Raw genomic sequence first — 24,418 nt, 5'->3', positions numbered from 1 at the left:
TTAGAAGAGGCCCAAGTCAAAAGCAATGATGCTTCCTGGTCGTCCTATGGATAGGATATTTTCCTTTTGTATCTAACTTACATTTCTTCTTGAAATTCATCTGTATCCTCTTGTTCTTCTCTCAGGCAACTTCCACATCATAATTATCTCTGGGTAATATTCTACTTACTATTCTACTCACCTAGCTCTTAGAATTCTATGGCTACTGATGCAATATAAATTTGCCATGACACATTTCAATATGCTTTAGATTAAACCCCAATAAAAAATATGCTTAACTAAAGTGCAATCTGGAAATGAAAGGACTAATGATTTTTGAAAAGCATTGAATGAGCTTCAGTGAACATGCAAATTACTACAAAGCACTTAGCTAGTGGAGTATATCAGTGCTACTCAGTCCAGGTCTATCTTCAAATAAAGTGCATTATGTTGGTGCCAAGAAAGTACAAAGTTCCAACAGTAGAAGAGGAATTGAGACTCTGTCAAAGGGCACTTAGGATGTTGTAGAAAAGCAAACAAATATGAAACTTGCAAAAATAATGCCTTAATTTTAATTTCAACTCTTTGACTTTCCAATTTTATGACTTTAAGAAAATCACTTTTCCTTTCTGAGGTTCAGTGTTTTCACCTATAACTAGATAAAATGTGGAATAAAATTAGTCTTACACAGTTGTGGGTGGGATTAAATGAATGGTAATTAGAAATATACATAATAACAGGCCTGACATTAGTAGAGTCCACATTGGTGAGGGCAAGACACTTGGGAATATCTTCACTTCTGCTTGAAACATCACTGACATGATAGTTAAAGAATAATCTAAAATAGAAAGACCCATTAGAAAAAGAAGAAAAGGAAAAGAGATGCCACAAATGAGATAGCAATAAAATTTTCAAAAATTTAAAAGTAGGTATAAGTGTGACAACTAGCTTGGCAAAGACAAGAACACTGAAATCTACATCTTCAGAGAGATGAGGTGCCAATAAAACTTAAGTCATCTGGAGCTCCATATCATCAGAGGGGCTCAGGAACTGAATTCGTAAAATAGTCTCAAGACTGAAAACAGGATTGGTTGCAATTCTAAGGAGCTGTTAGAAGATCAGATTCCCCACCCTTCCATAAGATTCAGTAATTAATTCTGGAGATATCAAACCAGAGATACTGGGCACCATGAGGAAAGAAGTAAAGCTTTCTACTGGAAAAAAAAGGGGGGGGGGAATTACATACAAGTTGACATTCTGAATGGTGAAACCTCATTTTCTAATCCTTTTAAAAATTTTTCATAATGCTGGCAGAGAGAACATCTCTTGAAGTGATTCAAGATTAAAGGCCTAGCCCTAACCAGTTTGGCTCAGTGGATAGAGTGTCAGCCCACAGACTGAAGGGTCCTGGGTTCGATTCCAGTCAAGGGCACATACCTTGGTTGCAGGTTCCCCAGTCCTATTCAGAGTGCATGCAGGAGGCAACCAATGGATGTGTCTCTCTCACATCATTGTTTCTTTCTGCTCTCCCTTCCACTCCCTCTAAAAATCAATGGAAAAATATCCTCAGGTGAGGATTAACAACAACAGCAAAAAGGGAGTCAAATATATGGTGACAGGAGACTAGACTTTGGGTGGTGAGTACACAATGCAAAATACAGATGATGTGTTATAGAATTGTAGACTTGAAATATATAATTTTATTAACAAATGTAATTCAATAAAATTATTACAAATTTTTTAAAGAAAAGATGAATCAGAAAAGACATGGGACTGCCCAAGTTTTTATTTCAGAGAGAGGATAAAACATTCCCCATGGAATTAATTCCAAAAAGACAGGAAAAGACAAACAAAGAAGCTTTCTGAATCCATGCATGGGTTATATTTGTTCAAAACAAACATAAAAAAGAAGTCAGGAAAAAATCAAGACAATTCAGAAAAACAGAAGGAAAAAGAAACATACAAAGAGGGAAAACCAGATAATATACAAGGGTCAGGAATAAGAACACAATCTTAGGCAGCAAAATCTCAGACATCTCCCCTAGCAGTATGTTTACAGATACATCTTCTAGGGCAAAGGAAACTAAGGAGAAAATAAACAAATGGGACTACATCAAAATAAAAAGCTTCTGTACAGCAAAAGAAACCATCAACAAAATGAAAAGGGAGCTCACTGTATGGGAGAACATACTTGGCAATGATACGTCTGAAAAAGTGTTAATATGCAAAATATATAAGGAACCTATACAACTTAACAAAAGGAAGATAAACAATTCAATTAAAAATTTTGCAAAGGACCTAAATATACACTTCTCCAAAGTGGACATACAGATGGCCAAGAGACATATGAAAAAATGCTCAGTCACTGATCATCAGAGAGATGCAAATTAAAAGGATAATAAGGTATCACCTCACACCTGTCAGAATGGCTACCATCCACAAATCAACAAATGACAAGTGCTGGTGAGGATGTGGAGAAAGGGAATCCTTTTCTGCTGACAGGAATGCAGAATGGTGTAGCCATTATGGAAAACAGTATGGAGTTTCCTTAAAAAAATTAAATATGGAACTGCCATTTGACCTAGTGATCACACTTCTAGGAATATATCCTAAGAAACCTGAAACATCAGTCAGAAAGAATGATGCATAGTCCTTTGTTCATAGCAGCGCTATGCAAATTAGGCCAGGACTCTGTAACAGGTCACTACCGGACAGGAGGAGGTTGTGCGTGCAGGTGAGGCCCAGAGCAGAGACAGAGACAGATACAGGGGGGCCTGCTTGAGCTGGCAAGGCAGCTCGGGTGGTCCTGGAGTGGACACAGGCAGGGGAGCCAGCACTGCGTGGCACTGGGCTCACTGCAGCCGTGGGCTCAGGCAGCTGCAAGGCCCAGGGCTCAGGCAGCCCCAGTGGCTGCAAAGCCCAACGCTCATGACAGCCATGGGCTCAGGCTGCCGTGAGCCCCGGTGGCTGCAAGGCCTGGGGCTCAGGCTGCCGTGAGCCCCGGTGGCTGCAAGGCCTGGGGCTCAGGCAGCCGTGAGGCCCCGGGGCTAACAGCAGCTGTGGGCTCATGGCAGCCATGGGCTCAGGTATCCATGGGCTTAGACCGCTGTAAGGCCCAGGACTCAGGCAGCCATGGACTCAGGCAGCCGTGGGCTCAGGCAGCTGCGAGGCCCAGGGCTCAGGCCTTGCAGCCCCTGTGGCTGGCAGTGGCAGCAGCAGCAGCAGCAACAGCGGGATGATGAGGGCGGTGCCTTCCCTGATCAGCCTGGTCTCCTCCTACAGAGGGCATCCCAATTGTGGCTTAGGCCCTTGGGAGTGGGCCTAAGCTGTCAGTAGGACATCTTCTGAGGGCTCCAGGACTGTGAGAGGGAGCAGGCCAGGCTGAAGGGACCCCCATCCAGTGCACGAATTTTTGTGCACCAGCCCTCTAGTTTACAATATCTAAGATCTGGAAACTGCCCAAGTGCCCATCAATAGATGGGTGGATAAAAAAAAGCTGTGGTACATTTGCAACATGGAATACTATGCAGCAGTAAAGAAGAGGGATTTTTTTTTTTAATTGATTTCAGAGAGGAAGGGAGAAGGAGAGAGAAATATCAATGATGAGAGAGAATCACCAATTGGCCGCGCCCTGCACGCCCCCCCACTGGGGATCGAGGCGGCAACCAGGCATGTGCCCCCAATAGGAATCGAACCCAGGATCCTTCAGTCTGCAGGCCAACGTTCTATCCACTGAGCAAAACTGGCCAGGGCAGAAGAGGGATCTTTTACACCATGAGACAGAATGGAGGGACCAGTCGAGCATTATGCCAAGCAAAATAAGCCAGTCAGAGAAAGACAACTATCACATTATCTCACTCATATGTGGAATCTAGTGAACAAAATAAACTGATGAACAAAATAGATCCAGAGACATAGAAGCATGGAACAGACATCTCAGAGGGAAGGCAGGGGGAGGGTGGGTAGGTGGGAAGAAATCAACCAAAGAACTTGTATGCATAAATGCATAACCCATGGACACAGACAATAGGGTGGTGAAGGCCTGGGGCAGGGGGTGGGGGTGGGCTAGAAGAGGTCAATGGGGGAGAAAGGGGACATATGTAATACTTTCAACAATTTTTAAAAAGATTTTAAAAAATAATAAAAAGACAAAACAAAAAAACCTCTCAACTGTGGAAACTGGAAGACAGTGAAGCAAACAAAGTATTCAGAATTATGAAGGAAAATAGTTTCCACCTAGAATTATCTGCCCAGGCAACTGAAGGTAGACAACAGATCAAAAACATTTTCAGATATTCAAGGTCTCAAAATTTTTACCTGTTCTCAAGAGCTACTACAGGATGTGCTTTATCAAAATAAAGACAGTAACATGTATTAAAAGACTTGGGATCCAGGAAACAGAGGCTCCAAAGAGGAAAATAGTAAAAGGAATTCCCAAGATAATGACCCAGAATAACTGCTTCTCAACAGGCCTCAGACTGGAGCAGGAATATGGGCATCTCTGGGACAGATGTCTATGAGGGAAAAAAAATGGAACTGACCTATCACCACATGTGGTTGACCATTTTGAGAAAGATTTCATAGTTCTGTCAGATAAATTAGTAATAAGTATAATGAAAATTAAGATAATGTAAAAAGGATCTAAATATTGACTTCAGGAAAAAATATATATATACAAAAGGACTCCATGTGCCAGACACTGTTTTAAACCCTAATAATGACTCTTAAAATCCTCATAATGATCCTATAAGGTAGGCATTATTATTAGGGCCATTTTACTGATAAGGAAAGTGAGATACAAAGAGGTTAACAACATCATCCTATATAATAAAACCCTAATATGCAAATCGACCGAACGGCAGAATGACTGGTCGCTATGATGCGCACTGACCACCAGGGGGCAGATGCTCAACACAGGAGCTTTCCCCTAGTGGTCAGCACTCTCCCATAGGGGGAACGCCATTCAGCCAGAAGCCGGGCTCATGGCTGGCAAGCTCAGCAGCGGTGGCGGGAGCCTCTCCCACCTTCGCTGCAGGCTAGTGGTAAGGAGCGAGCGGTCCTGGACTGTGAGAGGTATGTCTGCCTGCCAGCTTAGGCCCAATAGTTGGCAGGCAGACATCCCTTGAGGGGTCCCAGACTGCAAGAGGGCACAGGCCAGGCTGAGGGACCGCCCCCCTCCCCCAGTGCACAAATTTCATACACCGGGCCTCTAGTCTAGTAAATAAATGTCACAGCCCAGATTTAAACCAGGTAGTCTGGCTCCAAAAGCCAGGTTCTATTATAATCACAGTTTGCTACCCAGGCTCAACTGTGAGTAGTATTTACATGATTATCTACCTGTACACACGGAATACCGACCTGACCTGTAATTATGACCTAATTATAAACTGAGAAAATGTGGAAGGGGAAATATGTTGGGGGTGAAAGTATGGTATCCCTAAATATGGTGGGATAGTAATAACATTTCTAAATCCTCATCTTCTCTGATAGAAAGTGAATACATAATGATTAAAATTAGGAGGGAAATAAATTTGTAGTAATGTATCACTTAAAAAACCTAGGTAAATAACAAAAGAAAAAGCTAAAAAAATTAAGAGAGAAGTAGGGTTTGGGATGGAGAAAGGAGGAGCAGGGGACTGTTCATTTTTAATATCACCCTTGAAGTAATGTTTGAGTTTTTAAACTATGCAATCATGTTTCTTTGATTAAAATAATTCAATTTTAACAAAATCTATAAATGTTGGGAAAAGGTAGGGAAGGATGGCATGTGGCACTGAAATGGGCACTTGGGTGGTAGAGGCAGAATCCTGGACAACCAGGACAGATCAAAGTACCCCAGGCCATACCTTCTGCACCAAACACCTCTCCACAGTGAGAGCAGAAGAAGTGCTCTGGGTGCCAGGTCTGGTTCATTGCCGTCAGCACTCTCTGGAAAAGGAACACACAGAGAGATATCAGAATGCCTCCAAACTGTAAAACATGACCCTGGTGCTAGAGGAATGAGGAAAAGCTGCAGGAAAGCAGAGGGAGGGGGGTTTACTCACATCCAGGATGGGAGCAGCACAGTAGGCACAGCGTGGCGAAAACAGATTGTGGTAGTCCTTGGGGCAGTAGGCCAAGCCACTGCGCTCAAAGAAGGGACTGGAGCCAAGCTCTTCTTTGCAGTGACTACAGATGAAGTGCTCTGGATGCCAGGCTTGCCCTAGAGCATGGATCACCTGGAGGAGGAAACAAAGCCTGGTGTGAGAGCCCAGTAGGGTGCTCGAGGGCTTGCAGGTCGCACATTGTGGTGGGCACTCTTCACACAGTTTTCTTAGTAAATGACACTCCCTGGAGTTACACAACACTAAGGCCTGGACCTGGCCCCACCTATGTGGTCTGTTGCCCATGCTTTATGGAGATAAAAAAAAGTGCCCACTTTCTTGACTGCTCACCCTGATAAAAGCCTGTAAATGTTTGTTACCACTATACTTCCCCAGATGGTATAAGAAACAAAATAGAGCACAGTAGTGATAGACAGCAGATAACTACAGCCTTGGTGTGGCAGGGATCCCTAGAAGAGTAAAAGGCCAAAAGACAGTTTTTATTCCTCTGATTTGAACATCTCATCTCACGACCCATGCAGAGTTGGGTCTCAAAACCCTGTTATGGTTTTGGTGGAGTATGATGCAGAGCAGGAGTTAGTGGCCACGATTTGGAGCTGAATCCAGCTGAAAATTGTATGCAATCAATGTAAACAGGAATTTTTGCACAGAGGGAAACAGAAAATTCCTCTCAGTAAAGACAGCACAGAAAGGTTAAGACAGAAAGGTCCTCAGAAAGGTCCTCAAACTACGGCCTGCGGGCCACATGCAGGTGTTTTTGCCGTTTTGTTTTTTTATTTTAAAATAAGATATGTGCAGTGTGCATAGGAATTTGTTCATAATTTTTTTTGAACTATAGTCCGGCACTCCAACGGTCTGAGGGACAGTGGATTGGCCCCCTGTTTAAAAAGTTTGAGGACTCCTGGGTTAAGAGCTTAAACTCAGGTTAAAAGCTTTGACTTGCCTGGGTTCAAATCCTATCTTTAACTCTTACTAGACCTTGGACCTGAGCCCTCAGTTTCCTCATCTTTACAAAGGGAATAATACTAGAGTCTCCCTCAAGGACTAATGTGACCATTAAATGAAGAAATACTTGTAAAAGCACTTAGCTCACTGCCCAGAGCACTATAAGTGATCAGTAATTATTAACTACTAGAGGCCTGGTGTATGGATTCGTGCACCGGTGGGGTCCCTTGGTTTGGCCTGTGCGCTTTTGCAATCCAGAACCCCTTGGGGGGTTTTGACTGCCAGTTTTGACCTGATCCCCACAGGCCAGGCTGAGGGACCCCACCAGTGCATGAATCCATGTACCGGGCTTCTAGTATGCATATAAGATCTTTGGTTAATCTCTTCCCACCCTTCCCCCTGCCCCTTTCCCTCTGAGATTCATCAGTCTATTACATGTTTCCACGCCTGTGTGTTGAGTGTCTGCCCCCTGGTGGTGTGGGCATGTCTTAGCTACCAGTCGAATGGTCAAACGGTCACTTAGGCTTTTATATATATACTAGAGGCCCGGTGCACGAAATTCGTGCACAGAGGGGGGTTGTCCCTCAGCCCAGCCTGTACCCTCTCCAATATGGGACCCCTTGAAGGATGTCCGACTGCCCGTTTAGGCCCAATCCCGATGGGCAGTCAGATCCCCAAACAGGCAGTCGGACATCCCTCTCACAATCCAGGACTGCTGGCTCCCAACTGCTTGCCTGCCTGCCTTCCTGATTGCCCCTAACCGCTTCTGCCTGCCAGCCTGATCACCCCCTAACCACTCTGCTGCCAGCCTGTTTGCCCCCAACTTTCCTCCTCTGCTGGCCTGGTCACCCCTAACTGCCTTTCCTGCAGGGTTGATCACCTCCAACTGCCCTCCCTTGCAGGCCTGGTCCCTCACAACTGCCCTCCCTTGCAGGCTGGGTGCCTCCCAACTGCCCTCTCCTGCTGGCCTTCTTGTGGTGGCCATCTTGTGTCCACATGGGGGCAGGATCTTTGACCACATGGGGCAGCTATATTGTGTGTTGCAGTGATGATCAATCTGCATATTACTCTTTTATTAGATAGGATAGAGGCCTGGTACAGGGGTGGGGGCCAGCTGGTTTGCCCTGAAGGGCATCCCGATCAGGTGGGGGGTCCCTTGGGATGTGGAGCAGCCTGAGCGAGGGGCCTCTGGTGGTTTGCAGGCTGGCCACGCCCCCTGGCAACCCAAGGGGAGGCCCTGGTATCTGGAATTTATTTTCCTTCTACAATTGAAACTTTGTAGCCTGGAGCGGAGCCAAGCCTGGGGCTCCCTCCAGGCTGGCAGCCATTTCTGTTGGGGTTATAATTAAAACTTTGTTGCCTTAAGCAGGTGGGCCCGGCCTGGGTGTGCAGAAAGCTTTGCTTCCCCTGTTGCCGGCAGCAACCCTGGCCTGCTCTCTCAAGCTCCGTTCTGCCGCCATTTGTTTGAATTTGTTTACCTTCTATAATTGAAACTTTGTAGCTTGAGTGGAGGCTTAGGCCTGGCAAGGGCAGGCGGAAAGCTTGGCTTCCTCTGTTACCTAGGAAACCTTGCTCTCTTTGGCTGTAGCCATCTTGGTTTGTGTTAATTTGCATACTCGCTCTGATTGGATGGTGGGTGTGGCTTGTGGGCATGGCTTGTGGGTGTGTCGGAGGCATGGTCAATTTGCATATTTGTCTATTATTAGATAGGATAGACTAGAGGCCCGGTGCACGAAATTCGTGCATGTGGGGGAGGGTCCTCTCAGCCCAGCCTGAACCCTCTCCAATCAAGGACACCTTGGGGAATGTCTGACTGGCTGGGATCGGGCCTAAACCGGCAGTCAGCATCCCTTTCACAATCTTGGACCACTTGCTCCTAACTGCTCACCTGCCTGCCTGCCTGATCACCCCTAACTGCCTCCCTTGCCAGCCTGATCACCCCTAACTGCCTCTGCCTACCGGCCTGATCGTCCCTCACTGTCCCCCCCCCCCCGGTGGCCTGGTCGCCCTTAACTGCCCCCCTGCTGGCCTGATTAACCCTAAGTGCCTCTGCCTGCTGGCCTGATCGCCCCCAACTACCCCCCTCCTGCCGGCCTGGTTGCCCCCAAATGCCCCCCCCCCCTGCCGGCCTGGTTGCCCCCAAATGCCCCCCCCGCCTGCCGGCCTGGTTGCCCCATGCAGCCTGCTGTTCGGTAGTTTGGTCACCCCTCACTGCCCCCCTGCTGGCATGATCAACCCTAACTGCCTCTGCCTGCTGGCTGATCATCCCCAACTGCCCCCCCGCCAGCTTGGTTGTCCCCAACTGCCCCCCCCCCTACTGGCCTGGTTGCCTCACACAGCCTGCTGTTCGGTAGTTTGGTTGCCCCTCACTAACCCCCCTGCCAGCCTGGTTGCCCCACACAGCCTGCTGCTTGGTCGTTTGGTCACCCCTCACTAACCCCCCTTCCAGCCTGGTCACCCCATGCAGCCTGTTCAGTCGTCGTTCGGTTGCGATGGTCGCTTAGGCTTCTATATAGATAGATTATTAAAACATCTTAGAATATAAGGAGAAATAACAATCTTTGATGGAACGGAGACACACACAGAGAGAGACACAGATGGCTGTAGGACCAATATGTTGGCCTGTCCCACCTTTCCAGCAATCGATTTCTGGCAGGAAGCACAATGGCCCTTGGGCACTGTGGCAATCCCAAGGTCCTGCAATTCCTGCTCCAATCCCCCCAGCATTGAGTCCAGGGAGGCCTTGTGATCCTGCTTGTCTGGTAAGTACTTCTTGCTGGCATCTGCTTTCACTGCCACCTGGTACCAAGGAGAGAACCATGAACAGTCAGCCTCATGGAATTCATCCTCAGTGGCATCTTCTTCATGACCCTATAAACTCACCTCTACTTATGGACCCTTTAGTCTTCACTGAACCTTCCTCCAAGATATGGAAGAATTCAACATTATAACACCAATAAAAATGCTTTCATCTCTTTTTCATTCTAAATTCCTCATGCTGAATGAAATCTGACTAATCTTCCTTCTGACCATAGGAAATTGAGTAGATGAAGATAATTCTGGCTCTTGTGATAACCACAACTCAGTAGTCTTCTTTTTATTCATTTATTATGCAGTATTTATTGAGCACCTAGTTTTCCCCAAACCCTGCTCTAGGCTGGCTCTTGGTAGAGACAATGTACAAGAGCAACTAAGTGTCTCTCCTCATAAAGTTTACATTCCCTGGGTGATAGACAATAAACAATTAAAATGAATATATGATGGCCCTAGCTGGTTTGGCTCAGTGGACAGAGTGTCAGCCTATGGACTGAAGGGTCCCGGGTTCAATTCCAGTTGGGGGCACATGCTTGGGTTGCAGAGGGAGCATGCAGACAGCAGCTGATCAATGATTCTCTCTCATCTCCCTTCCTCTCTGAAAATCATAGATGTTTCTATCTCTCATTCTCCCTTCCTCTCTGAAAATCAATAAAAATATGTTAAATAATAATAATAAATTAATATATGATGCAATGCCAGAGAGAAATATGATATACACTAGTGGCCCAGTGCACAAAATTTGTGCATGGAAGGAGTGGTTCACTCAGCCCAGCCTGCACCCTCTCCAATCAGGGACCCCAGGATGTCCGACTGCCGGTTCGGGCCTAAACCAGCAGTCGAACATCCCTCTCACAATCTGGAACTGCTGGCTCCTAACTGTTCACCTGCCTGCTTGCCTGCCTGATCGCCCCTAACTGCCTCTGACTGCCTGCCTGATTGCCCCTAACCCCTCTGCCTGCCTGCCTGACTGCCCCTAACTGCCTCTGCCTTCCTGCCTGATTGCCCCTAACCCCTCTGCCTGCCTGCCTGATCACCCCTAACCTCTCTGCCTGCCTGCCTGATCACCCCTACTGCCTCTGCCTGCCTGCCTGATCGCCCCTAACTGCCTTCCCCTGCTGGCCTGATTCCACCCCCAACTGCTTTCCCCTACCGGCCTGATCTCACCCCCAACTGCCTCTGCCTGCCTGATCACCCCCAACTGCCCTCCCCTGCCAGCCTGGTTGCCCCCAACTGCCATCCCCTGCTGGCCTAATCTTGCCCCCAACTGCCCTCCCCTGCTGACCTGATCTCGCCCCCAATGACCCTCCCCTGCCGGCCTGATCTTGCCCCAACTGCCCTCCCCTTCAGGCCTGATCTCGCCCTTAACTGCTCTCCCCTGCCGGCCTGATCCCCCCAACTGCCCTCCCCTGCCAGCCTGATCACCCCTAACTGCCCTCCCCTCCTGGCCTGATCTCGCCCCCAACTGTCCTCCCCTGCAGGCCTGATCTTGCCCTCAACTTCCCTCCTCTGCTGGCCAATTTGGTTCTGAATGGTCGGTTTCTCTGCCAGTCAGCGTCAAAAGCTCCACCTCCTAGGCAGCCATTGGCTCCTCACAGTTGACCCAGATTTGGTTCTGATTGCTCAGTTTCTACACCAGTCAGCATCTCTGGGCCTATCAACAGGGCCTGATCAGAAAGGCAAAGCTGATCAGCAGCCCCGGTGGAGGCCTGGAGAGAAATGGAGGTGCGACTGCTGGCCAGGCCCAGAGAGAAAGACAGAGGCAAGTGCTGATCAACAGCTGCCACACAGGCTATGGATCAGACCCTGCTTCTCTTTTCAGGCCTCTCTCCAGGCCTGATTTGTAGCCCCCTCAGCAGACAGTGCTGGGTCACCACACCTGCAGCTGTAGCAGTCAGTGCTGGTTGCCACGGCAATCCAGTGCTGACTGCATGGCTGACTTCTGGTTGGTCAAGCCTCCAATCATTGTGGATGTGATGGACCCAGCGTTTTTATATATTAGGATTATACATCAAGATAAAAGTGACCAAGGGTAGGATGGTGAGGAAGAATTGATTGAGATGATGGTGATTAGAGAAGGAACTCTAAGGATGTGATATTTCAGTGGATATTTAAGTGATGTACTTAGGGAATCAGAAATATTGATTTTTGTGGGGAAAGCATTACAGAGGAAGGGGAGATGAAGAGGAAGGCAGTAGCTTGGCACATTAGAAGAATGATAAGAAAAGTCAGTGGGGCTAGAGTAAAGAGAGTGAAGTTGAGTGTGGCAGGAGAAGATAATAGAGAAGGAGGTAAAGATCACAATGATCACATTTTTACCCTCATGATAAAAGATATGATTTTATTGCAAAGGTGATGGGGTCATTGGAGGGTGAAAGAATCTGATTTATAAGATCCCTATGGTAGCTGAGTGAGGAATTAAGTGTAGAGAGGAATTAGAGGCACTAGTTATGTGGAAGACTGTGATAACAGCTCAAACCAGAAATAATGACTTGGACCAGTGTTAGCGGAAAAGGTGGTGAGAAATTGTCAGATAAGACTTGCTGATGGATTGTAGTTATTGAAGCAAAATTCCAAAATAGTTATAAAACATTAAAATAGTTATTTAAAAAATAAAGAAACTTTTATCATCTAACAGATTTCCTTCCTCCTCTATTATATGACATTAGTTAATGTTGAAAAGATCAGTGTTAATAGGTTAATGTCTAAAAGGCCTGTAAGGGTGACCAATATTAAGTACAAAAATAAGTAAAAATACAATAATATATCTATATCTACAATGACATTTACATCATATCCCAGAATACTTCTGAATAGGTATATAAGAAACAAAAAATATTGACCATCTCCAGGCAGCAGAACTGGATAATTTGGGACAGAGCTAATAAGGAAACTGTTCATTACAAACTTTTGTGCTTTTGAATTTTGTGCAATGTGAAGGTATGGCCTATTAAAAATATTAACAGATATTTAAAAATGTAAATAAATCAAGAAACATGCTAAATCAATTAGAAAACACCACACAAACATAAAGTCTACTTTTCTAGTATTTCCAAATATACAGTTCAATGAGGAATAAACTCAGCTTTATTGTAGACATTAAAGAAAAACTTGTTTCTGATGTTTATTCATTTTTTCCTCTAATAAGTATGTATTATTCATTGTCAGGAACTATGCTGAGTATTGGGAGTCCAACAGTGAGCCACAAAGATAAAGTTCTTATTCTCACCAATCATACACATTTTTATATACTGTCTTGAAATTATTTCATAGTCACTTCATGTGTGTGTGACAAATCCTACAACCAATTTAGAATGTCTCTACTTTAAGAATTCTAGGAGATATTTCCCTTGATAAATTCTTAAGCCCATGCAGTTGATTTCCATTCCCTGCCAGGCCACATGAGCTCGCCACTCATGCTCTGGAGGCTAGAACAAGGAGACGGATTTTATCTCAATGTAGGGCTTAGGATTCCTCATGATACCTATTTTGAAAACCACAATTGATCTCTCTTGTGTGCCCTAGCTTGTCCACAGCTCTCCTCTATCCTGCTCAGGCAGGTCCCCTTAACAGTCCTGCCACACTTCAACCAGCATTAGAGACCTGTGCCCACAGGGATCACTCCAACTCAAAGGACATCTTCTTTCATCTCTTTGTGTCCAAATTCTTTTCATTCTTCAGAGTCTATCCCATACCCATGCCCACCTCTAATGAACTCTCCTTGACCTCTATATATTCCTGATGTTTGTTCCACATATTTTGATAAACCACCTGTCTTTTATTCTATAAATATTATATAGGCTTATGCCTCATTTTGCCAAGAACAGGCTAAGCTCCTTGAGATCAGTACCTGGATCATAGTATCTTTTGTGTCCAGATAATACATAGCACAAGGTTGAGTTCATTTATTGAATTAAATTTAGTCTGGGAAAATAAATGACAACTTAAAAGTGTCCCTCAAGGGGGAATGCAGAGCTGTGTTCCAAAGAGATAAACCCGAAGGCTTTATCACAGGGACTGTGCTCACCTTGGCCTGCATTTCACACAGGTGGGCCATGAGCTCATCCAACTGAGCAGCTGCTGAGGTTTTGGAATGTGGCAGTGATTCCTTTGGCTCTTGGATGTCACTATAGGAAGAAAACAAACAAACAAAAAATCATACTAATACATCAAAACTCAAATAAACGTAAGCCACACATAAAGTACTAGAAAATGCAGTTTTAGCTATTAAATGCTTAGATGTCAGTAAAACTATAGACCAAGAGTATTTTAAAATACATATAGGTACCAGACTAAAAATGTGTCTCCATGTTCCCGCTTTGCTCATCTCAAAAAGTGATTATTGTTCTCAAGGGCATGAAGAAAAGCACTGGACGTATAACTGGCAGGCCATTCGCCCCCAACAGCCATGTGCAGAGCAGGCTCTGAAAAGTGCTTTAAGACCTTGGCCCAAATGTTTGTTTTTATTTTAATAGCATTCGTTTACAACTTTAAAGTATTATATCTTCTCTCAGTTATTGTCAGGTGAGAGACAACAAATAAATGAGAAACTAGAACAGGCATTCACCCATAAATTGAGGTCTGTGGGCCAAATTCAGCCATGCCCATTCATACTGTCTATAGCTGTTTTCCTAGAGTTGGACAGCCGTGGCAGAGAGAGATCTTATGGTCCACAAAGCTAAACTATTTACTATTTTCCCTTTACAGAAAAGTTTGCAGACTCCTGATAGTTTAGATAATGTGCATAATATTGATATGATTATGAATAAATTATTAATAAATAAAAAATTGAACCAAAGACACAGAACACAGTCTATTAAAATACTTGCACAATTCGGCCAGCCGGCATGGCTCAGTAGTTGAGCCTTGACCTAAGGACCAGGAGGTCACGGTTTGATTCCTGGTCAGGCCATATGCCAGGTTTGTGGGCTGGATCCCTAGTTGGGGGTGCGCATGAAGCAGCTTATCAATGATCCTCTCTCATCATTGATATTTTACTTTCTCTCTCCCTCTCCCTTCCTCTCTAAAATAATAAAAATATCTTTAAAAAAATACTTGCATAATTGAGTGAGAGAGAGAGAAAGAAAAAGAGAGAGGGAGAGAGAGGAAAAAGGAGGAAGGGGAAGAAGGGGAAGAAGAGAAAGAGAAAAAAAGATAAAGGAAATGTGTTTAAAAATAACATGGCTAGCCCTAACCGATTTGGCTCGGTGGATAGAGCATTGGCCTGCGGACTGAAGGGTCCCAGGTTCGATTCCGGTCAAGGGCATGTACCTTGGCTGCGGGCAAATCCCCAGTAAGGGGTGTGCAGAAGGCAGTTGATCGATGTTTCTCTCTCATCAATGTTTCTAACTCTCTATCCCTCTCCCTTCCTCTCTGTAAAAAAAAATCAATAAAATATATTTAAAAAAATAAAAATAACATGGCTAAGTAGTGTTTATACGAGTCATACAAGGATGGTTCCATATACTAAATGGGTTAATATAATCCTATATTAATAAAAGGGTAATATGCAAATCAACTGAATGGCCGAACAGCTGAATGACCATCTGGACGAACATCCGGGACCACACTATGACACCCACTGGCGCCAGGCCAACCAAGGTGGGTGCAATGCAATTGGTCAGGGGCCGGCCATTGCCCCATGATCGCCTTGCAGAGGGAGGCCCAGGCCATTGGCCAGCAGAGTGATCAATTTGGGGGGTTGCATGATAGCCCCAAAGAGGGAGGTTCAGGCCACTGGTGGGCTGCAGCAGGTGGGCAGAGCCTCCCTCACAGAAGGGAGCCCAGGTCTGATTCCTAGGTGCCATAGGGAAGCCGGTGCCGGCAGCCGGGGGAAGGAAGGCCTACTCCTACACGAATTTTGTGCATTGGGCCTCTAGTGCATTATAATAATGTATAAGAAAAACACTTTATAAATACATTGATAAGTGCTGAAAAGCAGTTAAAAACGAATTCAACCACTATTCCTTTGTTGAAGATAGATGTTTTTCCATATCCTTCTGCACATCCTTATCTGTCCTTTGCAACCATAACAGCTAACATTTATTTGAGTGTTTTCACGAAGCCAGGCCCTCTGTAAAGGGTTTTATATGTGTCCTCTTTAAATCCTATAACAATCCTACATCAGTGATGTACTGTCACTCCCAAATGAAAAAAACTGGGGCTTAGAGAAGTAAAAACTTTGCTCTACATAATACAGCTGGCAAATAACAGAGTGTGAGCCTGACAACTGCAAAGCTTATGTTCTCTATCACTATGCTAAACAATCCTCCAAATGATGTTTAAAGGCTATATTGTTTATTAAACCTATCATTTATTATTAGACACCTAGACTGTTTCTGATTTTTGCTGTTATCAATACTGCTAAATAAATACTTGATTATTTCCATAGAGTAAATTTTGAAAAGTGGAAAAACTGGATCATGCAGGCAACTGACTCAAGTAATGTTTGTAATCAACATTAACCATGTCAGCTTAGCTAACTCCCCACCAAACTCTCTCTCTCTCTTTTATACACACACACACACACACACACACACACACACACACGTGCACAAAACTAAATATTCTAAGTCTTTCACTAAGTATATTTTCAACAATGAAAACAAAGATTTATTATTTTACTTATTTTTTATGTATTTATAAACCAGGAATAAAGCAGAAGGAAATGTATCTCTTTCTCTCTTAAGAAAAACAAATCTGTCTCTTGGATTTGACAGTCTCACTCCTGACTTACTTATGATTGAGTATTTAATAGCAAGGAAAATGCAGGAGGAAGGTGCATATCTTCTCCCCCCTAAGATGAAAGACTTAGTCTTTTAGGTGCAACATGGCCTCCTTCCAGACATAAGATTTTTTTTTTTAACCTGGGAACAAAAATGATCAAGGGATTGATTCATTCCTTGGAGGTGTCCAAGAAAAGTGCACAGGAATTCACCCTAGCAACTCTTTTCAGCAATCCCTTAGCAATTGTTGCCACAGGGATGTGTCTTGGAGGTACAAAAGGTGGCTGGACAGTGAGCACATTCTACTGTTCTGTGCCCCAGGGGAGAATAAATGTAGTTTCATATATGGGTTTGTAGAGTCCTAACAACCTGTCCATCTTGCAGCAGGGGCATATGTGTGTTTATTCAAAGAATTCTCACTGGCTTTTAACTAGACTCCTAGAGCAGTGTATAAAGGGAGGTAAATCACTGTCATGCTACCCTAATAGTAATCGAGTCAACAATTTAACATTCTAAGTAAGAAATGGCTGATGGTTGTATCACTATAGCAACCTTTGATTTGTCCCCTGACCTCTTGAAAATGGTAAAGGTGCTTTGCTATGCCATCAGTAACAACTTAGTTCACTTCTCGGAGATTTTAATAATATAAATCACAAAGTATCCTATATAATAAAAGGGCAATATGCAAATAGACTGAATGGCAGAACAAGTGAACAACCAATCAAAACATAATATGCTAATGATATGCTAAGGCTGCTCAACCGCTCGCTATGACATGCACTGACCACCTAGGGACAGACAGTCAACTGGTCGACCAGTCACTATGACGTGCACTGACCAACGGGGGGCAGATGCTCCAACCAGTAGGTTAGCTTGCTGCTGGGGTCCGGCCTATCAGGACTGAGTGAGATGGGCCGGACACACCTGGGAGCCCTCCCGCGGTCCCTTCGCAGCCCGATTGTGCACTGGTGGGGTCCCTCAGCCTGGCTTGCACTCTCTTGCAATCCGGGACCTCTCAGGGGATGTCAGAGAGCTGGTTTCAGCCCAATCCTGCAGGCTACTCCCTTTGGATGCAGGGCTCATGGCTGGCGAGCGCTGCTGTGGCAACGTGAGCCTCTCCCAATCGGGACTGATTGGGTGCAAGCCCACAGCAGGCACAGTGAGGCTGGGATGAGTGGAAGCAGCAGTAGGAATTGCAGGTGGTGTTGTACTGCAGGCCACCCAGAAGGACCCCACCCATGCATGAATTCGTGCACTTGGCCTCTAGTATGTTTATAAGAATCCAGACATCTCAAGGGAGAGGCTTCATAGTGCAGGACTTTTCTTCCCCATTCTTTCCTCTGCAATGTTTTTATGAATTGTTTCTCCCTCTTCTTACCAAAATTATTTTTGTGCATGTAAAAGATACAATTTCTAAATTTTTGGTCACAAAGCTACCAATATATCACTATATTAGAACTAGTATTACAGTGCTATATTCACAACTGGTATTGACTATGCTTTCTAGGTCCAAAGCAATGTTTACTTCATTTAAGCAAACTAGAGGAAATGGTGAACACAATGCAAGAATCTAGATCCTGAATCTCATGCTCTGTCTGTACATGCCAGCATTGTTCACTCTGAATTTACCAGCCTCAGGGATTTGTATCACTCTATTACATATTTACTAGGTCACCTGGATTTTGTCTCACTCTCCCATAAAGGTCTACATAGCTGCCGGAAACAAATCAGTTTCACTAAAAAGAGAGATGTTGACAGGAAGCCAGGAAGGCTGGTCAACAACCTTAATTGCTCTAACCACTCACCCTTTAGTTGAGATATTGTTAGCTGAAGCAGCTTCCACCTTGGTTTGTCCCATTAAGTTTTTGTTATTTCCTGCCTAAGGGCTACATGTATATTTCTGTTTATCTTGCCTAATATGTTTTTCCCCAAAGCCTCAAAAGGGATGGCAGAGCCAGAGCAGTTGGTTAGTTCTCCCACTAGAGGTGGACTACCGCCTGGCCCCCCATTTCGCCAAATTGAATTTCTTCAAGTCTCCTTTCATTTGTGTTCGGCCCTTCTCCAGAACTCGAACCCTGAACCGGAACCCTGGACCACGCTGGACGTGGAAAGGGATTCCTACACATAGCATGTATTATTCAGTAATGGAAAGTGTGTCCATCGAGGTCCACTCAGGAAAATACAGACATTGGGAGTCAGCAGAAGGAATTTAATCCAGAAATTTGATTACATGGATGATGGGAGAGCTAAAAAAGCAAACAGAAGACATTGAGGGAACCCAGAGATTAGTCACAGCAGGAAGTCATTAGGCTGAAGCGACAAAGCAAATAGGCAAAGTGATCAGAGCCCAGGGACCCAGGTCAACAGGCATATGCTGGAACCATAGCAGACCTGTTTTGCTCCATCTGAAGCCATAAAGAATGGAGATTGTGGACAGATATTGGGGGAGAAATGCCTTAAATTTCCATGCCTTTCACCCTCCAGTCTTTCCACAGTGCCTCCTATTGGTTGAAGCCTGGAGCCTGCAAAACCCGACCCACAAGGGTCAGCTTCTCTGGAATACTAGCAAAGCCAAGAGAAGAAGGAGGGATGGGCCTGGTGAGAAATCTACCAAAAAATCTACCATATTGGTGAAGGGACATTGATAAGTTAGTATGGTGTGCCATCAATTGATCGCAGTGCTAGACAGACAGGAAATGGTTGTTGTTTGGACTGGTTTTTATGTTATACTAGAGGCCCAGTGCACAGGAGGCGGGGGCGGGAGGGGAAGGTGTCCCTCAGCCCAGCCTGTGCCCTCTCGCAATGTGGGGCCCCTCGGGGGATGTCCGACAACCGGCAGTCAGAAATCCCTCTTGCAATCTGGGACGCTACATGCACCAGTGACCATACTTTTCATACAGGTGAAAGGTATCTTGCTGTTGGATGGGAAGCTACATTTTTTGCCCTGATTATAAAAAGTAGTACATAACATGATCCTTCTGAGGCAGTAGTACCGTTTTTCCCCATCTTATGGGTAGAAAAACTGAAGCAGAGAGAAGTTAAGTAATTGGCTTTGTCACACAGTTACAAGTGTTAGAATCAGGGCTGACCACAAAATGTGCAAGCCAGAGTCCATTCATGTCATCACTGCATCATCCTGTTTTTTCAGTGTTAGAGTAGCCTTGCCAGGTTTTAATTTTTAAATCTAAGAGACTGTTCCCAATATATAGGATAGGGTCCCTAGGCCTGGCCAGCAATCAGAGCTGATCTGTGGGGTAACCAGCAGGTGGGGCAATTGTTTCCCCGCCCCCCCCCCTCCCCCGGCCCCACTCCTGCTGGCTCCTGCCTAGGCCGGCCAGCCCCACCTCTCATTGCTGGTCTGCCCCCTGGTGGTCAGTGTGCGTCATAGCAACCAGTCATCACCATTCAGTATATTATATAGGACTAGAGGCCTGGTGCCCGAAATTTGTACACTTGGAGGAGGGGGTCCCTCAGCCTGGATTGCATCCTCTCACATTCTGGGAGCCATCAGTCGGACATTCTTAGCGCTGCTGCAGAGGCAGGAGAGGCTCCCACCACCACTGCTGCACTAGTCAGTCATGAGCCCAGCTTCTGGCTGAGTGGCACTCCCCCTGTGGGAGCACATTGAATACCAGGAGACAGCTCCGGCATTGAGCATCTGCCCCCTGGTGGTCAGTGCATGTCAAAGCAACCGGTCATTCTGCTGTTTGGTAGATTTGCATATTAACATTTTATTATATAGGATAATGTCTTATTATGGGCAAGACCTCTAATTCAAATTTTTTTAGGTAGTTAAAGGGAGGGGCAGAATTTTCACTTGAGCCTGAAGCTAAAATTGCCCTTAGCTCAAAACTCTGCATACCACTGAGACACATCTTATCTCTTTAGTGAAAGGAACCTTTTGTTATGTTACAATGACTAACTTTATCTCATGAGTTGTGTTTTGGCTTCAAGCCTGTATCCAGTATTCATGCAGCAACTTTAGCTCTTCTGTTCAATATTTACCTGGCATATCTTTTATTTTCTTTTCTCTAAATCATTCTAGATTTTTATGTATTAGATAGGAATAGCCCATAGACACAGACAATAGTCTGGCTAAGGTCTGGAAGGGGCGGGTGCAGGGTGGAGGAGATCAATGGGGGGAAAAAACAAACTAAAACAAAGGGACATCTGTAATACTTTAATAGTAAAGATACATTTTAAATAAAGGAAAATATCTTAGTTGAAAAGAGTTTTATGTGAAACAATATAAGTAATTGCTCTACACTATACTTTATATTCTCAACTCCTCTCAAAGAGATATTAATTGACCCTATGTTCACTGACTGCAGGACTGACTTATGCCACACCAACCCAGCACTGACTCCCACGGGGGCTGCGATCAGACCCTGCTTTTCTCTCCGGGCCTCTGTCCAGGCCTGATCGCAGCCCCCGCGGCAGTCAGTGCTGGGTTGCTGAGACACCCGCAGTGACCCAGCACTGACTTCCGGTGTTCAGTGGAGCCTTTGGTTGTTTTGGACGTTATGGACCCTGGCTCTTTATATATATAGATGTTCATATGTTCATTAGTGTTTGTATCCAAGTCTTGGTTTCCTGGGTTTAAAAAGCCAAAATTTACTGTGAACCTATTACGTACCAGGCACTGTTTTGATGTTGTTTGTTTGCTTTTTTACAAGGGGGCATGCCCACTGGAACTGGAACACACTGGCAATTGTACTAATAAATTGGCCTCCCTCCCATCACAATAGAAAGTGTCCTCCTGTGGGAAGCTATAAAAAGACTTTTTGATAGCATAGGTCCTTTCCTTATTTTAACATCGTGTGTGCACTATTGGCTGCAATTCTGAAACCAAATAAGGTGTGGCATAGTATTCTTTATCAAGCATGAGCCTTTACTACCTACATTTTAAGGCTTTTATTTTACTTTCCAGAATGTTGTCTGACTTTTCAAATTTCAAGCTATAACTGAAAAGAGAACAAGAAAAGTGGTGGGTTGTTGTGTTTTTTTTGTTTGTTTGTTTTGTTTTTCACAGACTGCCAATTCTGCTTTGGCCAGTAGAAATTATTTAGTAAATGTATCTGTTCCAATCTGTAACTCTTGTAAAAAGGCAATCTATCCATCCACTAAATAAATTTTGAGCAAATATGAAAAGAAGTCTATATTCATTAGTCTGCCATGGAGACCCAATCTCTTAGTTCAACTCTGAAACTAGCTCTGACTTTTAAAAAAATCCTCACCCAAGGATATTTTCCCATTGATTTTTAGAGAGAATGGGAGGGAGGGGAAGAGACAGAGAGAAACATTGATGTCAGAGAGACACATCGATTGGATTGGTTGCCTCCTGCACATGCTGGGGATCAAGTTTGCAGCCTAGGTATGTGCTCTTGATTAGAATTGAACTCAGGACCCTTCAGTCTAAGAGCCAAAGCTCTATCTACTGAGCCAAACCGGCTCGGGCCTAGCTCTGATTTTGTTAATGTCTTGCTAAAATTTCATTTGTTGATTTTTCTTCTGTGATCTGGAATAGCTAGGCCAAAGCATCTGTGATGATTGGAACTATTTGAACTTTTTCAGGTGGTGAAGGAAACAGCAGAAACCATTCCACCTTTGCTCAAAAACTATGGAAAGAAAAAGGAGAGCAGTAGGAGTTCCAAGCAAAGTATTGTCCAAACACAGATTGATAATAATTATCTAATAACTTTGCTCAAGAATTTAATATTAAAAAATACCTGTAGACATGGGGCTCCTCCATATTAGTAGTATACACGAGCTGCACCTAAAACAGAGTTACAGAATGGATTTCTGTTAGTGGAATGTTGGTGCTTATCTACACCCAGAATTAAAGAATGTTTTTAGCTTCTATGTCTTTGAGATATCCTTTTACAAGGCAGAGGAATACCAGCCATCCCACAGAGAAAGGCCAGATTCTAAGTAGAATAGCTGCCATGTGAATAAATAGTGCCCCTCTCCTTGCCCTAAAAGCACTGAAGTAGAGAAGTACTCAGACAAAATAATAAAACAACAAAATAAGCAAAGCCCCTTTATAGACCAAAACATGATTAAAATTAGCATACCAAGAGAAATAATGTGTGACTCTAAAAGGTAGTTGGCTAACTGCTCATTTATTTGTTGAACAGATATTTATTGAGAGCCTGTCATGTGTCAGGGCTGGAGATGTAGCCATCAGAAAACAAAGCAACCAAAAATAAATAAACAAAAATTGTCTACCCTGGATTTACATTGTGAGAAACAGATAAACAAATTAATATCTAAAAATAAGTTAATGAATATGTAATATAAACCAGGAGTGGGAGATAGAAAATGCAGAATAAATGACAATTATAAATATATTCATCACCATAAAAAAGAATTAAATCTTACTGTTTACAACAACACAAATGGACATAGAGAATAATTTGCTAAGTGAAATAAGTCAAACAGAGGAAGACAAATACCATATAATTTTACTCATATGTGGAATCTAAAAAACAAAATAAATAAACAAAACAAAAACAGACTCACAGATATAAAGAACAAACTGACGTTGCCAGATGGGAGGAGTGCTAAGGAGATGGATAAAAAAGGTGAAGAGCTTAAGAAATACAAATGGACTAAATACCATAAAAGTCCTAGAAGAAAACATAGGCGATAAAATCTCTAACATTTCTCTTACTAATATTTTTTTCTGATCTATCTCCCCAGGAAAGGGAAACAAAAGAAAAACTAAATGGGACTACATCAAACTAAAAAGTTTTTGCACAGCAAATAAAATAATCAACAAAATGATAAGAACACCACTGAATGGAAGAATGTATTAGCCAATGGTACATCTAATAAGGCGTTAATATCCAAAATTGATAAAGAACACATACAACTCAACAAAAAAACAAACAATCCAATTTTAAAAATGGGCAATGGGCTGAATAGATATCTCTCCAACAAGGACACATAGATGGCCAATAGATATATGAAAAGATGCTCAGCTCAATGTCACTGATTATCAGAAAAATGCAAATTAAAACCACAATGAGGTATCACCTCACATCTGTCAGAATGACTATCATCAATAAATCAACAAACAAGAAGTTTTGATGAGGACATAGAGAAAAAAGGGAACCCTCTGGGAATGCAGATTAGTGTAGCCACTGCAGAAAACAGAATAAAAGTTCCTCAAAAAATTCAAAATGAAACTGCCTTATGACCCAATGATTTCACTTTGAGTGTATTTCTTAAGAAATCCAAACCACTAATTCAAAAGAATATATGTACTCCTATGTTCATTGCAGCATTATTTGTAACTAGAAGCCCGGTGCATGAAATTCATGCACAGGGGGAGTGTGTCCCTCAGCCCAGCCTACACCCTCTCCAATCTGGGACCCCTCTCTCGAGGGATGTTTGGTGGGATAGGGCCTAAACGGGCAGTCAGACATCCTTCTGACAATCCAGGACTGCTGGCTCGCAACCACTTGCCTGCCTGGCTGCCTGCCTGCCTGATTGCCCCTAACCACTTCTGCCTGTCAGCCTGATCACCCCCTAACCACTCCTCTGCCAGCCCTATTTCCTCTAACTGCCCTCCCCTGCTGACTTGGTCTCCCCTAACTGCCCTCCCCTGCTAGCGTGGTCACCCCCAACTGCCCTACCCTGCAGGCCTGGTCCCTCCCAACTGTCCTCCCTTGCTGGCCTGGTTGCCGCCAACTGCCCTCCCCTGCAGGCCTGATCACCCCCAATTGCCCTCCCTTGCAGACCTAGTCCTTCCCAATTGTCCTCCCCTGTTGGCCTGATCGCCCACAACTGCCCTCCCCTGCTGGTCATCTTGTGGCAGACATCTTGTGTCCACATGGGGGCGGCCAT

At 44.3% G+C, this 24,418-nt stretch overlaps 1 protein-coding gene across 1 annotated transcript in view; it reads right to left on the bottom strand.

Annotated features, from left to right (window-relative positions):
* Positions 1–24,418, bottom strand: part of LPXN (leupaxin) — a 34,834-nt gene that overhangs the window by 4,293 nt on the left and 6,123 nt on the right. The window contains exons 3-7 of the mRNA XM_054725098.1: positions 22,297–22,343; positions 13,870–13,969; positions 9,660–9,827; positions 6,024–6,197; positions 5,826–5,907 (exon numbers count right to left, since the gene is read on the bottom strand). Of these exons, the coding sequence (XP_054581073.1) occupies positions 5,826–5,907; positions 6,024–6,197; positions 9,660–9,827; positions 13,870–13,969; positions 22,297–22,343 (571 nt within the window). The remainder of the gene's footprint in view (positions 1–5,825; positions 5,908–6,023; positions 6,198–9,659; positions 9,828–13,869; positions 13,970–22,296; positions 22,344–24,418) is intronic.

Source organism: Eptesicus fuscus, chromosome 13, assembly GCF_027574615.1.
Source record: "Eptesicus fuscus isolate TK198812 chromosome 13, DD_ASM_mEF_20220401, whole genome shotgun sequence".
Classification (NCBI taxonomy): domain Eukaryota; kingdom Metazoa; phylum Chordata; class Mammalia; order Chiroptera; family Vespertilionidae; genus Eptesicus; species Eptesicus fuscus.
This window is presented reverse-complemented; position numbering and strand designations above follow the sequence as displayed.